Source organism: Pleurodeles waltl, chromosome 10 (assembly GCF_031143425.1).
Source record: "Pleurodeles waltl isolate 20211129_DDA chromosome 10, aPleWal1.hap1.20221129, whole genome shotgun sequence".
Classification (NCBI taxonomy): Eukaryota; Metazoa; Chordata; class Amphibia; order Caudata; family Salamandridae; genus Pleurodeles; species Pleurodeles waltl.
Window position 1 is genome coordinate 258,676,985 of NC_090449.1, and position 19,956 is coordinate 258,696,940.

Below are 19,956 nucleotides of genomic sequence, written 5' to 3' on the forward strand. Positions count from 1 at the left end.
GTGGACACAACTGTATTGTATTAATTAAGATTTATCGTTTACGTCAGTGCCTTGGGCACCCACTATGTTAAAAGGAAGTTAAAATACATTTTTTGATATACGGTATTGCGAGTGATCCTCGCATATTATATGATGATAAATAACGTAGTAATATTTAAGGAGCATCTCTGACTTCTCTATTCGAGGGGCAGATCGAGTCAAGCCATTGACCCACAGATAAGGCCTCTTAGCACGTCATACTAGGTAGACCACCCTAGCAGTGTTTCAGGGAGATAAGATAGCCCCACCTCCCTGGGTGGAACCCAAAATTGACCAGTCACGGTGGAAGGTTGCCAGGTTCCTCGTCCCCCTTCCCCTTTAAAACGGGCTCTGTCCAGCACACAGCATGGACTGTCTCTAACTTCCATCTTTGGTCGACCCTGAGCCCGCCAGCACTCAACTCTCAAGATGGTTCTGTCAGCAGAAGAAAAGGCCCTCGTGGTCGACCTCTGCGGAAAGATCTCTGGCCACTGCGATGCCCTCGGAGGTGAAGCCTTGGACAGGTGAGGTCTATAGACAGGGTCAATCCACATATGAGCATGTCCTTGTGTGAAAATCGGCCTCATTGAAATGTAAGTTGATTGGATCTGTTCTGTCGATATGTAACTTGCTCAATTAATCGAGTTCATGCAACCTCAGTTGCCTGCCTAAAAGACCAATTGCTTGGTGTCACCATAGGCATCATTGCTACATTCTTTTTTAGGCTGGCTCTCCCACCCACAAGATTGTCATTTTAGGGAACGTGCACTGTAGGTTCCACACAATGCTGGCAGCCATTTTGTGCAGCACACATTCGGAAATTCCACAACTTTCAATGCGAAACAAGGCCAAGAATGGAAGTGGTGCCAGGTGTGCTTCTAAGTGAGGGGGTACTATTCCTTTAAAAGATTATAATACTAGCCCTTTAGGCTAGGTTGATTTTGTAATACATAGAATGCACCTTTTTCTGAACAGTGGAGCCCTTAGATAGGGTTAGTAAAAGCTTAAGCGTTTCGGTGGTATAAGCAAGGTACAGCCATGCAGTGGGCAGTAAGAGTGAGACCCTATCTATATGTCATGTGTGCTTACAACCCTTGCAGAGGGGGCACGTGCAGACAGCACAAGGCATGATGGCAGAATGTGAGGGTATTGGGGCAATAAGACGTGTACGTCGTGCAGAGGTGCAAGAGGGTAAAGCCATGTGTGTGATGGGGCAAGGGTAGAGCATGCGGACATGGGGCTCTTTGAAACAACCTGTAAGACAAAGGTGAAGATTTAGAGCCCATAGGATATTGGTAAGAGGCTAGAACCCATCTTAATCATGGGAAGTGACTAGCGTAATGGGGAGTAGGGGGTTAAAAGGTTACAGCAAGAAAATAACAAGTAATAGGTTAGACTCAAAGGGGTGAGGTGGTAAGAAGCAATGTGGAGGTTAGGAGAGGTTGGAGTCTTTGAGACAGGCAGGCCAAGACAGAGCACATCTCTGTTCACTTGTGTGGTTACGACCATGCACACAACAAACGCAAGGTCGAACTGGCCTATAGGCAGGGCTTTTGGACTTATGGAATTATGAGGCTGCTGCGTTTTTGCATAATTATGGATTTGCCGCATTTGCCACATAATCCACCACCTGCATAAAAAAAATGTGTTTGTAGCTCAAAGGATTCAAAAGTTACTAAAAACGCAGCAGCTTGTGTTGCTGTGCAGTGGAAGACACTTTGCAAAGGTAGACTGTTCCCCTTCCTGTTGCTTATTGCTATATTTGGTGGTTGTACCAGTGAGGTGCAACCAATACGCAGTGTTAACAAGTGTAAACATTACAAAATAATGAAATAACACTACCACAAACTGTGGCAAATTATGCCTCAAAATTGATCATTCTTGCCGCATAATCACGTCAACCACATGGCCATCCCATCCTGCATAAATCCAGTGGCCCTACCTATAGTGCAATCAGGCAGTGCCAAGGGGGCTGGTCTGACAGGCCTATTATTTTGCCTGTTTGTGGGCCCGTTTTATGGTGTGCTGGACCAGTTTTACTGTTGATTTTCCTGATAATAACACAAATATTGCTTGCAGGAAGCTGAACTCCTCGTAGTGTTCAATACCTTGCAGCATACTTGAACACCATGTTTTACAAGTTCAATGCCCCAATTTGCAAACCTGAGCCACTTTTCAGCTTATCTAATTCACTTATGGTGGCCGCTTTTATTCTGGTGCCCGCTACGGGCCCTTACTTCTTTTCCAATCTGACCCTACAGAAGCACGTTTAGCAGCAGGGTTGGAACCGTGCAGAAACTTACAACATCGCCTCACTACGCACAAGTCACTTAGGCTGCCTGGCCACTAGGCTTTTTGTCCTTCTTCTGAATACGATGCTTTTGTGTTGTGTACATAGTTTATCCTCCCTTTTTACGAATGCCAGGAACGCAATATATTTTCATTTGTAGACAGGAGCGCAGGTGAGAAGATAACATTCTTGTCAAGTTGTATAGACTATGTTGTTCTAACTGGGTGAATTAAACAAGATACACTTTTCCCCAGGCTGTTTGCCAGCTTCGGACAGACTAGGACCTACTTCCCCCACTTCGACCTCTCCCCGGGCTCTGCTGACGTGAAGCGACATGGAGGCAAGGTCCTAAGCGCCATCGGTGAAGCAGCCAAGCACATCGATAGCATGGACCAGGCCCTGTCTAAACTGAGCGATCTGCACGCCTACAACCTCCGCGTGGACCCCGGAAACTTCCAGGTGAGCCAAGATCACTTTACTATGACGAATCTAATTGTATTTAAAGGTGCGCCTAACAGAGGGGACATTTGTCCTGTTTCACAGCATTGCATCTCAAAGTGTTTGCGTGTGCACATCAGTGCTTCGCCAGTACACTTTGCAAGGGTCTGAAAATGATAGATACAGCGGGTCCTATCCAGAAGCAGAACGGAGGCATCTCTGACGCAAATGTCGCTCTTCAATAAACATGGTGAACAAAAGCCCCAAAATGTCACATTTATAAGTGTTAGTGCTGAAATCTGCAAAAATGTATCCATTGTGGTGATCACAGAAACCGGACTGCATATGACCGCGACCAGTATTCAGGGGCACTGGAATTATGCGGCTCTGCTTGCACTCCTTATGCCGCATAGTTATGGATTTACACTGTATGCCACACTGTGTCATGCGTTTCACTTGGCTTCTGGCTGAATGCATAGCAATGTCAAAACTCAACTGTAATCAGCTGTTACAGTTGAGTTGCTACGTGATTGCTTTGTTAACAGTGATGGGATGTCACAACTCGACTGTAAAAATTATAGAAGGGTTCAATATTGGGATTGTAGCCTCCTCGCCCCATGTATTATATGGGTTAGTTTTTCCTTTCTCCAGTATACTGCTCCATACGTAATGGCGTTTAACCTCTGCTTTCCTCTCTTTCAGCTGCTGTCCCACTGCATTCAGACTGTGCTGGCTGCCCACTTCCCTGCCGACTTCACCCCTCAGTGCCAGGCTGCCTGGGACAAGTTCCTGGCCGCAGTGTCTGCCGTCCTGACCTCCAAGTACAGATAAACAGCGCAGGAAGACTGTCTACAGGAAAACAAGATGGCCTAAGCGACGCTCCACATAGAAACGTGTTGGGAGTTCAGAGACGTTCATTACGCACAGTATCCATCGTTTTGTGCAACTTACTCCATCAGATGTGATCGCTTGTTTCTTTTGTGACGTCTTAATAAAAATGATAACGTTACTTCATGTTTTTTTTAAAAAAAACTCTTCGTTTCTTTGGCCCAGTATGTTTCCTTCTGACAGCCTACCACTTTCACCACATTTTAATTACGTGCCTGTGAATAATTTAGGAAGCGCTTGCAAATAGTCATTACAATATTGCCTTGACGTGACCCTGACGTCAGCACCTACGTCTCACAACTCAAACAGTGCTGTCATCAGCCTCGCAAAAGCTACCGCCACATGGCGCGCGGGCACGTTAACTCTGGTTGTACCACACGTTTACAAACTCATTCCTGTCTGCGGCCGCATCGGGGCCTTTGAAAATGCTCAGGTCATGTCCTCTTTGGGTTGCCCTGTCTCATATTAATCCGTGACCGTGAAGTAAATGTGTAAATTAGAAGTGACCTGTGCTTTCGTTTCTCAAACATCTATGCATATTTAAAAGTAGAATGTAAAAGTGGGGATACCAAGATACATTATGTATGCCCTTGTTTTCACCATAGCCACGATAATTACAATTCTGACGTTTTGGACAATGGGAGTGCTGGTACATGTCAGAAGCAGCAGATGCCAGGTGCTTTTGTTATCCCATATCGCTCACCTTGAATCCCTGTTCTTCACCCCTCCAGTGTCCTCACATGGCTTCAGAAAAGAGAACCTGACATGCAGTGCATGAGTGGGGGGTGGTGAGCACACAGAATATGCTGTTCTAGGTAACTGACCACTCTTAACAAAGGCTCACTCCCAACCTTAGGGTCCCTACAGGTTTGTCAGACTATCACTACACAGCGCATAGGTTATCTAGTGTGCTATCCTTCGATACACATTGGTTTTTAGAGATATTGTTAGAAAATCCTGATATCACACTATAACCTCTCATAAGAACTGTAAATAATAGGTGTCCCTACTCCCCAAAGTAATGACACTCAATTTAATGACCTCGCAAAGAAAGTAGGCTGGGTGGACGGGCAACCCAAATGACCATACATCACCCCTCTGTACCTATAGTGTATATATTTAAGTTCTTGTAACTGTAACTCCTCATCCCTGATGTTGGATGACCTTGAAATTAACTCTATCGCATTGGACAGATAGCCAACTTTACTGCACCAAAAATACATTAATTTATATTTTACTGCTTTGAAGTTTAGTGGCCATCTGCCATCCTTAACTTTTTCCTTCTGATATCACTTATTACTAGGCCACGTTTGGACACATTTTCTTTGTCACAAACCTACTGGGAAGCTAGTGGGGGTGTGTGGGGGATGGAAGGGCTATGTCTAAATATGCTCAGCATACCTTCCAGTCCTACTACACCTGCACATTTGAATTTATCTAAGCACGTCATCTAAGACCACTGATTGGTCAAATTGGAATGCTTCTCTACACTAAAGTTGTCCATGTCATCAAGCAATCAACTATGTACACCACGATCACTCTAAAACTTGAGGCCCGGCATAAGGCGCTTTGAAGCCATAACATTGATAGAAGATGTTCCACTACATTATCAATTTTAATTGTTGACTTACACTTAAATCAAGGCCACAGTGTTGATTTCCTTCGTATTGTCAAGGTAAGCAGATGTGGAGTTAAATCTAGTAAATTGTCAAAACCGATTTCAGGTGGCAAACAGGGGTTCCTCTGCCCAACAATCCGGGTGATGCCCTTTTGCTCCTGCTGTCCTGGGGCCCGACCTCCTATGGGCCCTGAGTAACTGAGCCAAGTAGTACCCCTTCAGCACTTGAGCCTCAGTAGAAGCACAGAGTCTGATTGTCCAGTCAAAGGATTACATTTGGAAAGACAAGTAGCATTTATTAATATTAGTATGTATTTATCATGCAAAGTATAAAAAAACACACTAAACAATGAACATCAAAAGTCTTTCAGGGATAGATTACGGGCACTGGCATAAGCAGTGTTCCCACCTGCAGGTCCTCGCTCCCTCTCCTCCTTGCTAACAAATGGGTCCCTTACTGTCCTATGGAGGCAAACCCACAGGTGCTGCCCACGCTAGTAATGTGGAAGAACTTCTGGCCTGAAAGTTCAGCTCACAATGGCATTACTCCACTGAGCTCGTCCAAGTCTCAGGTGGGCTTGCCGACACAGCTCCACAATCCATCCACAGGCCTACATGCTATGTGCCATGCACAGCCGCACATATATCCCAACAAACATGTGCAAGTATCACACGCTGTCTGGCGCTACACATAATCACCTTGTAGGTCAGGTTGAGTTATGTATACAATAATGACACTTTACATGAGTGGGCTGTTAGACATGACTCCTGTGACACAGGTAGTAAGGCAGATTCACACTACTGATCACCAGTAAACACAAAATGGGTATGCTGCTGCCACCAGACTCGTGTCACTTAACTCCAGGAAAGGGCAGTAGCCCTCTACCACTAGAACGGTAGCACTTGGTGCGTCTCTCCCAGTTTAACAAGACTGCATTACTATGACACAGGGCTTGGTCACAGCACACACTCATGATCCATGTTTGCCCAGGAGCAGAAATCAGCACCGGGGATTCAGCTTTCTATGTAGCTGGGGCACTCTGGGCAGGGGTGCATTCCGTCACCATCCGCAGGACCTTCCCCTTCCAACTTAAATCTATTTTTCCATGTATATGCTTACTTTGACAATTTTGTTAGTAGTCAATATCTTGGAGTCAATATATGCACACATGATGTTGTAACATAGAACCTGCAGGGATGCACATCATATAAATACATATAACATACCAGAACAAAATGTAACATACAGGCCATACAGTATGCTGATCTATATCTCTGGTGCAGTGCATGAGGAGAGCCAGACATGAGAAAAAAGGGCACTGGGGTTCATAGGTGGAGACTATTGTAAAGTAAGTTGTATGGGCGAGAGCATTGTGATAAATGAGGCATATATTTCATAGGAGGCTTTGCAGTCAAGCAGCACTATTGGTGACAATGAGGATTATCTACAACGCAAATGTATGGAATTGCAGTCCCTGACCACCTCCTTCTTCTCTGAGATTGGTCTCTCAGATTAAATGGCAAACCTTAACCAACGGTGGATTGTTGTAAAGGGTGTAGGAAAGCACCCTCTTTTTGGCATGGTTACCCCCACTTTTTGCCTGCAGTCAGTGTGATTTGACTGTGTTCACTGGGATCCTGCTAACCAGGACCTCAGTGACTGTGCTCCCTCCCTCTAAATTTGGTTGTTCCAGACTTAGCACACCCCACAATTGGCATATTAGTGCCCCCATGTAAGTCCCTAGTATATGGTACCTAGGTACCCAGGACATTGGGGCACCAGCGGCTTCCCATGGGCTGCAGCATGTGTTATGCCACCCATGGAAGCTCAAGCAAAATGTGTCTGCAGGCCTGCCATTGCAGCCTGTGTGAAAAGGTGCATGCACTCTTTCACTACAGCTCACTGCACCAGGTCACTATAAGTCACCCCTATGGCAGGCCCTCCTAGCTCAGAGGGCAGGGAGCAAGTACCTGTGTGTGAGGTCACCCCTGCATGAGCAGAGGTCCCCCACAAACTCCAGCTCTGTTTTCCTGGCCTTCGTGAGTGTGGGTCACTCACTACCTGTGCCCAGCTACATAACAGTAACTCCAAACCAGGGCATAGTTGGTATTAAACATGTTGGAATCATACCCCAATACTGTTGCCAGTATTGGTTGTATGATTCCATGCACTCTGGGGGCTCCTTAGAGGACCCCCAGCTTTGCTCCTACCAGTTTTCTGGGGTTTTCCAGGCTGCCAGCGCTGCTGCCACCCACAGCCAGGTTTCTGCCCTCCTGCTGCTTAGCCTGTTCAAGCAGAGGAAGGCAGAACAAAGGATTTCCATTGGGAGAAGGAAGCAACTCCCTCTCCCCTTGGAAATAGATGTTACATAGCTTGGGAGGGGTAGCCACCCCAAGCCAACGATATGCTTTTAAAAGTAAATTTGGTGCCCTCCTTGCATAACCTGGTTTGCACCAGTCCAGGGACCTCTGGTCCCTGCTCTGGCACGATACTGGGCAACAGAAAGGGGAGTGCCCACTACCCTGTTAATCAACCCCACAGGGGTGGTTCCCAGAGCCCTTCTCATAGCTGGTAACCCTGCAAGGAGACCAGTCCCCCTTCCTGGGCTATTTAGTATCTCTCTACAGGGTGGGTCTTCAGATTTGACGTGCAAGATTCCAACAGGACTCCTCTGCTTCGTTTACTTCATCTTCTGTCCACCAGGACTGCAACTGGACCCTCCAGGAACTGACAATCTGCAACTCCAACAATGACTCCACTTTGCAACATTGTTTTTCCGGCTCCTTCCAGCAACTGCAACATTTCCCTGACTCTGCATCCTCTGAGGGTGAAGAGTCTTCACTCTGCACAAAGAGCAAGAAGGAATCTATCTTGGAGCAAAGGAGTCATTCTTCTGCAGCCGCAGGCACCAACTGCAACGACGTCCGGCTGCATGGATCTTCTCTCCTGCAAAACTGTGTGGATCCTGCAACACAGATGGTGGTCTGGAATGGTCCCCTCGGTCCTCTCTGCCAGCTGTCGTACTTGGGAGACGGTAAGCCCTTACCTTTCCGTGCAGGGCAGTACCCCTGTGCATCTCGTCTCTTGCATCTACAAAGGCTTGTTGGCTCTTCTTCCAAGGGATCTTCAGGCTCCATGTAGCTCCAGCCTCCAGCACTCTTCCTTGCAAAGCACAGTCTCCTGCCTGCTGCTCCAGCGACGTGGGACTCCTCTTCAGGTGTGCTGAGTCTGCCTCACTGTGACTCCTGTGCCTGCTGCCTGTGGGAGCTGCCTTCTTGTCTTCCAACTCTCCTCACTGCTGAGGGTCACCTGGGTCTTCCCTCCTTGGGTTGAGCCCCCTGGGCATTCCTGTTCCCCAACAGCTCTGCAACTCTTCATCTGCGATTCCTGCTTTTGCCAAGGCTTGTTGTGTTTTTTCCACAATACTGACCAACTGCAACTCTTCTTTCATCATGGGACATTGGCTGCATCACTTCTGCGACTCCTTTCCTGCTCCAGTGCTGCACAGCTGACTCTTTGTCTTCACCATTGACCTGATCCGGCAACTCCAGAAGGGTGGGTAGTGGCTGAACTGGCCTTGGTCCCCTTCATTTGCAGGTCCTCTTCTGCCGGATTCACCTTTTTTTTCTTCCAGTCTGGCTTGGGTCTTGCACAGTCCTCTTACAAAACTTACCTGTGAGTTTGGGGAAAAACTAGGTACTTATCTCTTCTCTCCTGGTCGCTGGGGTGCACCATGGTACTTACCTTTTGGGGTTCCTAGTTTCTCCAACTCCCCTCTACAGATTCCATTTCCTTGGGTGGGGAACTGAATTTCGGATTCCTCTTACTTAGTATATGGTTTGGTCTCCCCTAGGGTCTCTATTATTTTCTGTTATTTCACTTCTATTGCCTTCTATGCCAATAGCTGACTTTTAATGTGAATATAATAGTGTGTTTACTCACTTTCTAGTGGAGTATTGCCTATACCGTATTTAGTATTATTACCATAAAAAGTACCTTTATTTTTGTAACACTGTGTGGTTCTTTCATGTGTTTGGAGCGCAGTGTGACTATAGTGGTATTGCATAAGCTTTGCATGTCTCCTAGATATGTCTTGGCTGCTCATCCACTTCTATCTCTAGAGAGCCCTGGCTCCCAGACACTGACTGCACCTCACTAATAGGGGATACCTGGACCTGGTATAAGATGATAACACCATAGGCGCTCACCATACACCACGCCAGCAACCTACAAAGGGCCCATGGATGAAGAAAGGGTTACAATGCGTATAAAGGTAGAAGGCTACATGTAACTGCAGACCACCTTACATGAATGTATTTATGTTGCTTGCAGTCAAATGGCAAGCCACTAGATGATTCAGTGAGTTTCAGTGTTGCTAAGACAGGTAGTCTTCCTTAGGCAAAAGAGTGGGAAAACTGTACTGCATTACATTGTTGTGCACAATGTAGCCAAGTCTTTTGTTTTTAGCAAGACGCAAGGAAGTCAATTATGCAGATTGATGCATGCACAAGGAAGCACTACTTCTGAATCTTTTGACATCTTGTAACAGGAGCCTGGTAGAGCCGGGCTTCAGCTGTGGCATCGGCCTCTGCTAATGCCACATTTGAAAGACTCAAATGTGACATCACCGAAAAACTCTTTGCAGGTCCTTGAGAAAGAACCTTTCAAGAGGGGTTTGTGATTTAAATGGGCAGGTACTGTGCGATACTGAGTACCTGTACTTTTTTAATTTGATAGGGAGACTACTGGCACTTCTCAGCACTGCTGCAATATATTTAATAGAGGGTATCAACATATCTGGCAAGCAAATAAGTACTCTCTATGGATGGTACCAGCACACCTGTGTTTCAATATAAAGCACTGAAAGGAGTAGTGTTAACAAAGACATGGAAGTGAGGTCAACAGAGGCATGGCAGTGTTTCTAGCTGTGATGGCTGCTAGGACTTGCCAGTGGGGCTCTGACGGCTTCTTTTCTAACCATAATGCAATCTTAGGTTTCCCATATAATAAAACTGTGTGACACATGACTGGGGCCAAAACCAAAAGCCCAGCCTGTGATTCATGGAAGAGGCAGATCCACATTGAGATGGAGCTAGCGACTGGGTGGCAGTGTTCCTCACCTATTGCATTGTATGGAATATTGTTTTGAAATTGGCAAATAAATAAATGTAAAAAATTACAGTACCCATTTTGCATTTGCTTGGTCAGCCTGAATCTCTTTCCTACCTTCTGCTTCTGTGTATGCCTTCCTGCTCCACCCTCTCCCTCTGCCTGCTTCCTTGCCTGTTGTGATGTGGTGCAGTGAGCTACCATTGCACATGCTTCACTGTGCCCAGCCTTCCCGTTTGAAATTTTAAGTTGATACCAGATAACTTACACTCGCCTTCTTGATAAGGGGACCAAACTTGAATAGGGTAAAAAACTGTAAACATCTAATACTGTGCTTGCATATTAATCAGTACAGAGGATTGACAGCAGTGATTGATCATAACAACATCTAGGACACTACAAAATGACACAACACAGGTTTAGAAATATAGGGAATATTCATCTAAACAAAACAGGACCAAAATGACAAAAATCCAACATACACAAGTCAAGTTATGAATTTTCCTAGAATAAGAGTCTTAATTTCTTTAGAAAACAGTGAGAATGTTGTTAGCGTACAGAAGTACCTGCATAGCGTCAAAATAACACCGCACAGGTGAGTGTGCGTTGGAAAAGGCCAGCGATGCGTTGATTTCTCACTCGCAAGCGAGACAGTGTGCCGTTCCTCCTCTGGTCGGGTCGGCGTTTAGTTTAGTTTAGTTTGCTGGATTTATAGAGTGCATGGATACCCAGAGGTATCCCAGCGCTAATGCAAGACCCGGAAGAAAACAAAATGGGACTATGCTGAGAAAAAAAAGTCTTCAGTTTTCCACGAAAAAAGAGAGTTCAGATTTGTCTAGTCGAACTTTCAAGAGGAGGGAGTTCCATATATTGGCTGCTCTACAAGCAAAGGATCTGCCTCCCCATCCTACTTTCGTAACACAAGTGTTAATTGGGACGTTTGATGAAGATCTAAGGGTTCTCTGAGGATTGTATGGTGTTATGATTCATCTAATAAGAGCCTGACCCTTTTTCTGAAGGGTTCAGTGCACAATACACATGGTTTTAAAGTTAATCCGTTGTTGAACAGGAAGCCAGTGAAGGGAAACTGAGGCTGACTTGGCAGAAAGATGTCTGGGAATGTCCATGAGTAAGCGGGCAGCTGCATTTTGTACTACCTCCAATGTCTTTAATACAGAAGTAGGAGAACTCAGGAATAGAACATTCCCATAGTCTAGACGAGACAGTATAAGGGCCTGAATAATAGGTTTTTTGGCAAGAATAGGAAGAAGCTTAAAAGTTTTCCTAAGGATTCTCAATAAGTTGAAGCAGGTGGCGGTGAGGTTTTTGGAGTGGCATTCCATTGTAAGGCGAGAGTCCAGCCAAAAACCTAAACTTTTTATGGTTTCTTTTGCGAGGGAGGTCTTTAAGCCCTTCTGGGGTTGGAGTAGGGGAATTAAATGAGGAAAAATTCCCGACCAACATTACCTCCGTTTTTTCATCAAATTTAAGCTTGCAGTCTGCCACCCATCTGGAAACATCTGATAGACAGGAAGATAGAGCGGCCTGATCGGAGTTGACATTAGTAGAAAAGGAGAAGACAAGCTGAGTGTCATCTGCATAAGATATTAGCGATAGGCCATAGGGTTCCACAATCTTAGCCAGTGGGGACATAAATATTAAAAAGAGTGGGGCTCAGGGAAGAGCCTTGAGGAACCCTACAAGTAGGAGGAAAAATATTGGTAAGGAATGACCTATCCAGGACGTGGAAGGACCTTTTTTTAAAGGAGGGAAGCCATTTAAAAGTGTTACCCTCAAATCCTGCTTGGGATATTCTTCGATATAACATCTTGTGATCCACTGTATCAAATGCAGCACTCAGATCTAGTAGAATGATTGCTGCAAATCCACCTGCATCAAGTCATTGACGAGTGCCTTCTGTCATGCCCAAAAAGGGCAGTTTTAGTGCTGTGTTGTGGTCTGAAGCCCATTTGGGTGGGATGAGGAAGCTTATGTTCTTCAAGGAAGCCGGTCACTTGCTTATTAACATGTTTTTTAATTATTTTGGATGAGCAAGGCTCAGTAATGAGAGAGGTAGAACGAGAATATTCTAAGGTGTGTATCCAGTCCCTACATCTCAATTTTGACCATTGGTGCAAAGTCACCTTGCTAAGAAGTTGGTGTACCGGGGTGAAGGATTGGGGGAGCGTAAGTGGGGTTAAAAAATGATCAGACCAGAGCAGCGGAAGAGGGGGCTAGGCAGATACATTTAGAAGGTTACTAAACACTAAGTCAATTGGGTGACCTTTGGTATGGGTGGGTCCAGCTATCAGCTGTGTCAGATCTAGTGCTGCCAGATCCATAAGAAGGGCTTTACCAGATGTATTGTGAGCCCCCTCTATATGGATATCAATGTCCTACAGGATGGTGAAGTTGGTGTGCCTGCAAAATCTGCTGCTAATTCCGGTAGGGACTGGAAGAATTCCCATAGGGACCAGGAGGAGGATATAACAGTATTCCAGAGAAAGTGAAAGTAGCACTAATTGCTAAAGTAATAAACAGGCTTTCACTGTCCGGCAAAGCCAAAGGTTGAGTGAGGCAGTTAATCGACTTTTTATAGATAGTTGCAACTCCTCCACCCTTAGAATGGGGTCTATCAACTCGATGTATTAAGTAGTCTTGGGGGAGGGCCTTGGCTACATCCGGGGAGGATTCCTCCGATAACCAGGTTTCTGTTAGAAATAAGGCTTCTGGGGCATAGTCATTTAACAGTGAGTAAATATGTAATTTGTGGGCAGGTAAGGATCGACAATCAACTAGTAGAAGCTTCCCAATGCGTTCTGAGACCTTCCTATGAAATGGTAGGAGTTTAAGCTGCGGGGTCCAATGACAATTATTACATGTTTTAATAGGAAAGTCAGGATTAAAAGAATGTTGACAAGGATTTATAGAATGGTTCCTAATAGATAGAAGTTGGTTTACCGAATATACCAGACTTTCTGGTTCTCCATAAGTAGTATTGCTGGCCCCTGGTCCTGTTCGGGCGTGGACAGGCGCAGGGGGCTTGCCTTTGGCGCGCCCGCTGCGCGCGTCCGCCTCATTAAGCCCTTTAAAATGGGCCTGGGAAGGAACTTGAACAACTAGAGCACCTCCCAAAATGGCGGCTCTAGTTGGCCCGGAGTAGAAGGGGAAAAATGTCAGTCATGAAGAGCAGCAGAGAAAGGGGAAGACACTGTCTTTCGTGCTATCTCACTTTCTGGTGCAATAAGCGCAAAATAAGTAGGTGAGTAAGTCTCAATCGAATGCTTAGAAAGTTAAAAAAGGAGTATATCGGATGCCACTGAACACGGACATTGTGATATGTACAATAAGATTCTAATCAGTTAAGACATCAGTTAAGAAAGTAAATTAAAATAATAAGAGCGTCAAAGTAAACAATTCAAATGCACCGTGAGCCAGATAATGAGGGCACAGTATTGTGGTTAAGCTGGTCCGCTGCACGTCCGCCTCATTAAGCCCTTTACAATGGGCCGGGGAAGCATTAATCAGCAGGGTTGCGTCTTTTCTCCTAACCCTCAAGAGAGTGATGCGTTGATCTGGACAGGCACTTTGGTTACGGGCAGGCTCTGCGTTTTTTCCGCGCCCAGCGATGTTGCATTGAAAATCCATTTGCACAGTATCACAAAACCGCGTTGCGTGGGGTTTGCGTCGTTATCAGCCTCCATTAGCGGGTGTTGCGCATCATTTCTCCAGCCGCGATCTTACAGCCATGATGCAGGTGGAGTGTTGATTTCAACAGCGAAGCCGTTGGCGCGTTGTTTATCAGCCGCGTCACGGAAGTTGCGTCGAAAATTTCCCCGCACAGCGGTCTGCGTGTGGATTTTCAGTCTTTGTCTGCCAGCTTCACCTTTCAAGGGCCCAGGAACTGGATAGGGCAGCACTTGACAGGGCAGGAGTCTCAGCAGAGAGTCCAGGTGCTAGCAGGGGAGGTCTTTGATGGCCCTGAGACTTCAACAACAGTAGGCAAGCTCAGTTCAAACCCCTGGAGGTTCTTCACAAGCAGGAATGCACAACAAAGTCCAGTCTTTGTCCCCTTTCACAGGCAGAAGCAGCAACTGCAGAATAGCTCCACAAAGCACAGTCACAGGCAGGGCAGCACTTATCCTCAGCTCTGCAGCTCTTCTTCTTTGCAGAGGTTCCTCTTGATTCCAGAAGTGATCTAATTTTCAGGGGTTTTGGGTCCTCTTCTTATACTCCTTTCTGCCTTTAAAGTAGGCCTACTTCAAAGGAAAGTCTCTCTTGTTTATGAGATCATGCCTTGCCCAGGCAAGGCCCCAGACACACACCAGGGGGTTGGAGAATGCATTGTGTGAGGGCAGGCAAATTCCTTTCAGGTGTGAGTGACCACTCCTCCCCCCAATCTTAGCACAGATGGCTCATCGGGATATGCAGGCTACACCCCAGCTCCCTTTGTGTCACTGCCTAGAGAGAGGTGCAAACAGCTCAACTTCAAACTAACCCAGACAGAGAAACCACAAAGAGGCAGAGTCACAGAATGGTTTAAGCAAGAAAATGCCTACTTTCTAAAAGTGGCATTTTCAAACACACAATCTCAAAACCAGCTTAACTATAAGATGAATTTTTAAATTGTGAGTTCAGAGACCCCAAACTCCATATTTCCAGCTACACTCAAAGGGAATCCGCGCTTTAAAAATATTTAAAGGCAGCCCCCAAGTTAACCTATGAGAGAGATAGGCCTTGCAACAGTGAGAACCGAATTTGGCAGTATTTCACTGTCAGGACATATAAAACACATTAGTATATGTCCCACCTTAAACATACACTGCACCCTGCCCATGGGGCTACCTAGGGCCTACCATCAATTATGTCTCTGTTGGGATGCAATCAGAATAAAGCAAAAAGAGAAGGGCAGAAAGCAGCAGAGACCAGATCCATTCCTGGGTGGTTGTCAACAGACCCGTTTACTGGTGTGCAGGGATCCTGAACCGGTGGGGAGCACCAGTACTATGGTAAGTGTTAGATGAAAAGGTGACTCCTCTTTTAGTGGAAAATGCAGTGGAAAGTGCAAGGCCAAGAGGAGGGAACCTGGAGATGAAAGCAGTAGGGTTCATTGGGAAGGCTGTTCTTGTCTGCGCTCTGTACAGTGTATAAGCAGACATTAACATAATATGCCAAGATAAGAAAGTTGCGGTATGAGATTGCAGCCTTGCAAGAGAGACAGCTGATTTTGAGAGAGACTGTGGAAAGTGCAGCAGCCCCTAGATGATCAGATGGAGGCAAGGTGCACCTCATTATCAGTGCAGGTAGCCAAGCAAAAGAGCAAACCTATGTCCAGGACATCCTCAGTGGCACAGGTGAGGGCATTGGTGTGAAAAGAAGATTGGAATCCCAGTACCTGAGATGGGCCAGTCTCTGACAGTGATGAGTGGGATTGGGAGGATGAAGTAGAAGTATGTGTGGCAGAATCGGGAGAGGACATAGGTGGAAAAAGGGGAGGCTTTGAAGGCTTGTCCTTTTGTGCTGAACAAGTCAGAAGGAATGGGTGGAGGAAAGTGCAAAGTACCCATTTGGTGAGGGATTGTAGGAAAAGTGAACTATTGGAAATAACAAGCATATTTAGGCAGAAGCCTGGGGAACCCCTTTTAAATGGCTAATGCAGTTGTGGGATACTGGGGCAGATGGAGCATTTCTATTACCGGGTGAACTTTTGAAAAGGGGGTCCATCACAACGCATGCCATGTTGGGGCAGTGGTTGTGAGGTGCACAGGGGCGGTAAGCATTTTCTCTGATGGGATGGTTGACAGAGGGATTGAGGCAGTTGTAGCCAACTACCATGGATGTAGAGGAACATTGGGGACCCTGGCACACTAACACAGAAGCAAATGATTAACTAAGAGAAAGGTGGATGCAGACTGCCCTGTACTCTCAACAGTTTGCAGGACCAGATTTAGAACCATTGACTGCAGGAATTAGAGGTTGTTTGATTAGGAATGCTCCCTGCATATGAAGGGAGCTTTACTAGCCCTTCTAGGACCTGCTCGGGGACAACCTGTGGGAGAAGTAGTGTTTTGAGTTCACTTTAGCACCTGGTCTGGGCATGCTTATTTTAGCTTCAGCCTGCAGCCTGTGCTTTTTACCTAGTTACATACTTCATTTAATTTATTAATTTTAACTCATTTTAGCATGGCTTGCTTTTAGCAGTGATGTTTTATTTTTCTAATCAGCTGCTATTCTGTGAAAGTGTTGTTGTTAGTTGTTTTTAAACAACATCTCACTCTGTACCTGATGATTTATCTAGTACGCTTTGATACACTACCACGTCAGGCCTATTCTCAAAATACAACACGTTTTGTTATAAAAACATCACACAGGCTTAGAAGGTTAGAGAGGTCATTCCAGTCAGAGGAGCCATCCTTTGCTGTGCACTAAATCAGTGCAACTTTACTGACCACAGCCCTGACTCTACAGCCAACCGAAGAGATGACAGGCAGACCCCTGTCTTCAGGTATGGGGGCGGGTGCTCCTTCCATGGAATAGTAAGGGCAGAAAGGTGCTATCACTGCTATGCTGTCATGTAGATGCTAACAAATGTAGGCAGGAATCCTTAGGCACATGTTTATTCCAAAATGCTAGGACTGTTTATCTGCTTTGCACTTATGATAAGAATTCTTAACTGTGCTCTGTTTCATCCTCCTAATAATTGCAGCTCATATACTTTATCATAGATTGCAGTCTTTTCTACAAATGTACCTTTTGTCTGCCTTCACTTGTGTGAGACCTGTGCAAATGAAATCTGCCAACCACGACTTACCTGAGGAGCCAATGTGTGATGCCTCAGGCTGCCACAAATCATCTTTATTTTCTAGGTCTAGGTGAGGTGCTGCTAGCTCGGCCAAAAGGGATAGACTGACACCTAGCAGATGGCGTAGGACTGACTCATTCACCCACATGCAGTGATGCTGCAGCCTGAAACCAGCAGTTTTGTCTTTTTAGTAAGAGTCCTACAACAGTAGCACTGTTGATGGCACACCTAGAGAGGCTTGATAGACAAAAATCCGCCAGAGCAGTGGGCCTGGATGGTAAAGGTAGAGAGTCCACAATAAGATCAACCTAGAAGTAAATGTGGATAGATTTTTCAATGCTGGTAAGACAAAAAAGAAATAAATGGAAGACCAACTAGGTACTTACTTAGCAAATGGAGGGCGCTACAGAGTAGGCGGAAGGAGAAGAGTTCTCCTGGAGGGGAGCAACTCTCTGCATCTCCTGCAGAGGAAACAGTGGAGAAGAAAGCTGAGTGAAACAAAGTGCCAATTTCAACTTTGCACCCTGACGTACCCACCGATGGCTGGGAAGTCCTGGAGCCCGTATGAAGCTTAGGTCAAGCCCTGAGGTTAAGAGCAGTGCAAGAGAGAAGCCCGGGTGATGGGAAGCCATAAGTACCTCTTACCATGTATCGCCAAAAAGAAGTACAGCATGTATTGGCACTGCTCGATACAGGTGCATCGGTAACCTTAGTAAATGGAAACCTACAAAGATCACCTGGAAAAAGTGTGGTTATCAATGGTTAGAGGGATGCTGAGAGAGAGGTCAAACCTGCTAGAATTAATCTGTCATTTGGTAGTGGACCGCCATTACAGCTCAGGTGTTGGTGGCCGGCGTACTAGAATATATCATTGGTATAGACTTGTTGGGCAAAACTGTTGACACAGACTTGGGGGAAATTCACCTGTTTTGTGAGGAACATTCTGATAGAGAAACCCGAGAAGATCCTGGTTGGGCATGCTAAGTGGAGCCCCTTGTATGTGCCCCCTCCTGCTGAGCCAGTGTGCATTAAGCAACACCGCATACCAAGAGAGCACAAAGAGACTTCAGAGACTATTCAGAGGTTGTTAGAGGTGGGCATCCTTAGATCAGCTGTGAGTCCTTCAATTCCCTTATATGGCCTTTAAAGAAACCAGATGGTATATATAAAATGACTATTATGACAACTGAACAAGGTAGCATCACCATTGGCAACTGTGATGCCTAACATCAATACCCTGGTGGAGAATTTGAGTGAAGAGGTGAGTAGTGGCACACAGTAATAGATCTAGTGAATGTATTTTTCTCTATCGATATTGATGACACCAGTCAGGATCAATTTTCGTTGAGTTTGCAGGATAGATTATACACTTTTAGGTGCCTCCCCATGGGGTACATGCACAGCCCCACGTTGTGTCATGAATTGATAGTCAGGTACCTGGCCAGTTTCTTGGCAGGAGACACTCAACATGCACACTACATTGATGATATCATGATCACCGGGGATACAAAAGAAAAGGTCTCTGAGACTTTGGAGAGACTGATTGAATGCTTACAACAGAGAGGGTGGGCTATCAACCCCAAGAAAGTGCAGGCTCCAGGACAAGAAGTCAAATTTGGGGGTATTATTTAGTCAGGGACAGTGAAAAGAATACCACAGAAAGTGATTAACACAGTACAGTAGTTAACGGTCCCCGCAACAAAGACAGAGGCACAATGGTTTATTGGATTGATGGGGTTTCGAAGAGAACACATTCTTCACTTAGGATTTATACTAAGACCACTATACCAAGTGACTAGGAAGAAACACACTTTCCAGTGGGGGCCTGAGCCTTTGAGGGAGTGAAAGATTCACTACAGCATTACTTTGCCCTAGGTCCTATCACAGAGGGAGACCCATTTGAGTTAGAAGTGACAATACAAGATGATGTGGCAGTATCTAGTCTGTGACAAAGGCAAGGGAATAAAAATGTTCCGCAGGGGTTCTGGGTCAGAAAACGGAAACCCTCAATGAGCGACTATACCTCCCTAGAGAAGGAGTTAGCAGGAGCATATTGGGCACTAACAGAGACTGAGAATATCACTGGAGCTGACAAGGCACTCTAAAAACACGATTTCCTCTGTTGGGCTAGGTGAGAGAAGGAGAAGCAGGTGCTACAGTAGGTAGGGCACAGGAGTCTACCATTGTGAAGTGAAAATGGTATCTTCAGCAAAGAGCAAAACCCAGACCTACGTTGGTAGCAGTGGACTTGCAGACGACAGCCCCTCCACAGGAAGGAACTGAGACAAAGCCTTCTCCCTTCAAGACTGCCCCATCCTTTGAGCTGATCAGGAAGGAGGTGCAGTGAAATGCATGGTTTACTGTGGGACAGCTCGAAACCAGTAGGGCAAAAGGCAACGGCAGTCAATTGCATTCCAACCTGCTACAGAAACACTGCTGCTGAGAGGAGGAGATAATGGTTCAAGTCAGTTTTCTGAACTGCAAGGGGGGCTGCAGTGATTGAACAAGTCCCTGCTCGAGAACGAATGGTTGTATACACTGGCAGTTGTTCCACTTATCAAGGACTGGTGAGCTGGACACCAACCTGGCACAAAGACAGATGGGAAATCAAAGGCACCCCCATCTGGGGTAATGAGCAATTGTGGGAAGAAATGTGGCAGAAAGGGCAAAAGTGTAAAATGTATTCATTTATTTATTTATTTATTTTTTATTGATATATACCACAATCACATTACAAAGTTGAGCAATTTGTTAACCAAAACAAATCAATTTAAATCAAGCCAGTATAATAG

General features: G+C 45.7%; 1 protein-coding gene across 1 annotated transcript; it reads left to right on the top strand.

Moving 5' to 3' along the window:
* Positions 1 to 385: 385 nt before the first annotated feature.
* LOC138261436 (hemoglobin larval subunit alpha-like) lies at positions 386 to 3,755 on the top strand. Its single transcript, XM_069210384.1, has 3 exons — positions 386 to 542; positions 2,563 to 2,767; positions 3,449 to 3,755. Exons 1-3 carry the CDS (start codon positions 448 to 450, stop codon positions 3,575 to 3,577), a joined length of 429 nt encoding a protein of 142 aa, XP_069066485.1. The 5' UTR covers positions 386 to 447; the 3' UTR covers positions 3,578 to 3,755.
* Positions 3,756 to 19,956: the final 16,201 nt, after the last annotated feature.

Excerpts from the sequence above, each read along its gene's own strand:
- LOC138261436 (XM_069210384.1), top strand. The coding sequence starts at position 448 with ATGGTTCTGTCAGCAGAAGAAAAGGCCCTCGTGGTCGACCTCTGCGGA. Across the intron at positions 543-2,562 it reads GGAGGTGAAGCCTTGGACAG|GCTGTTTGCCAGCTTCGGAC; the intron begins GTGAGGTCTATA and ends ACTTTTCCCCAG. Across the intron at positions 2,768-3,448 it reads TGGACCCCGGAAACTTCCAG|CTGCTGTCCCACTGCATTCA; the intron begins GTGAGCCAAGAT and ends CCTCTCTTTCAG.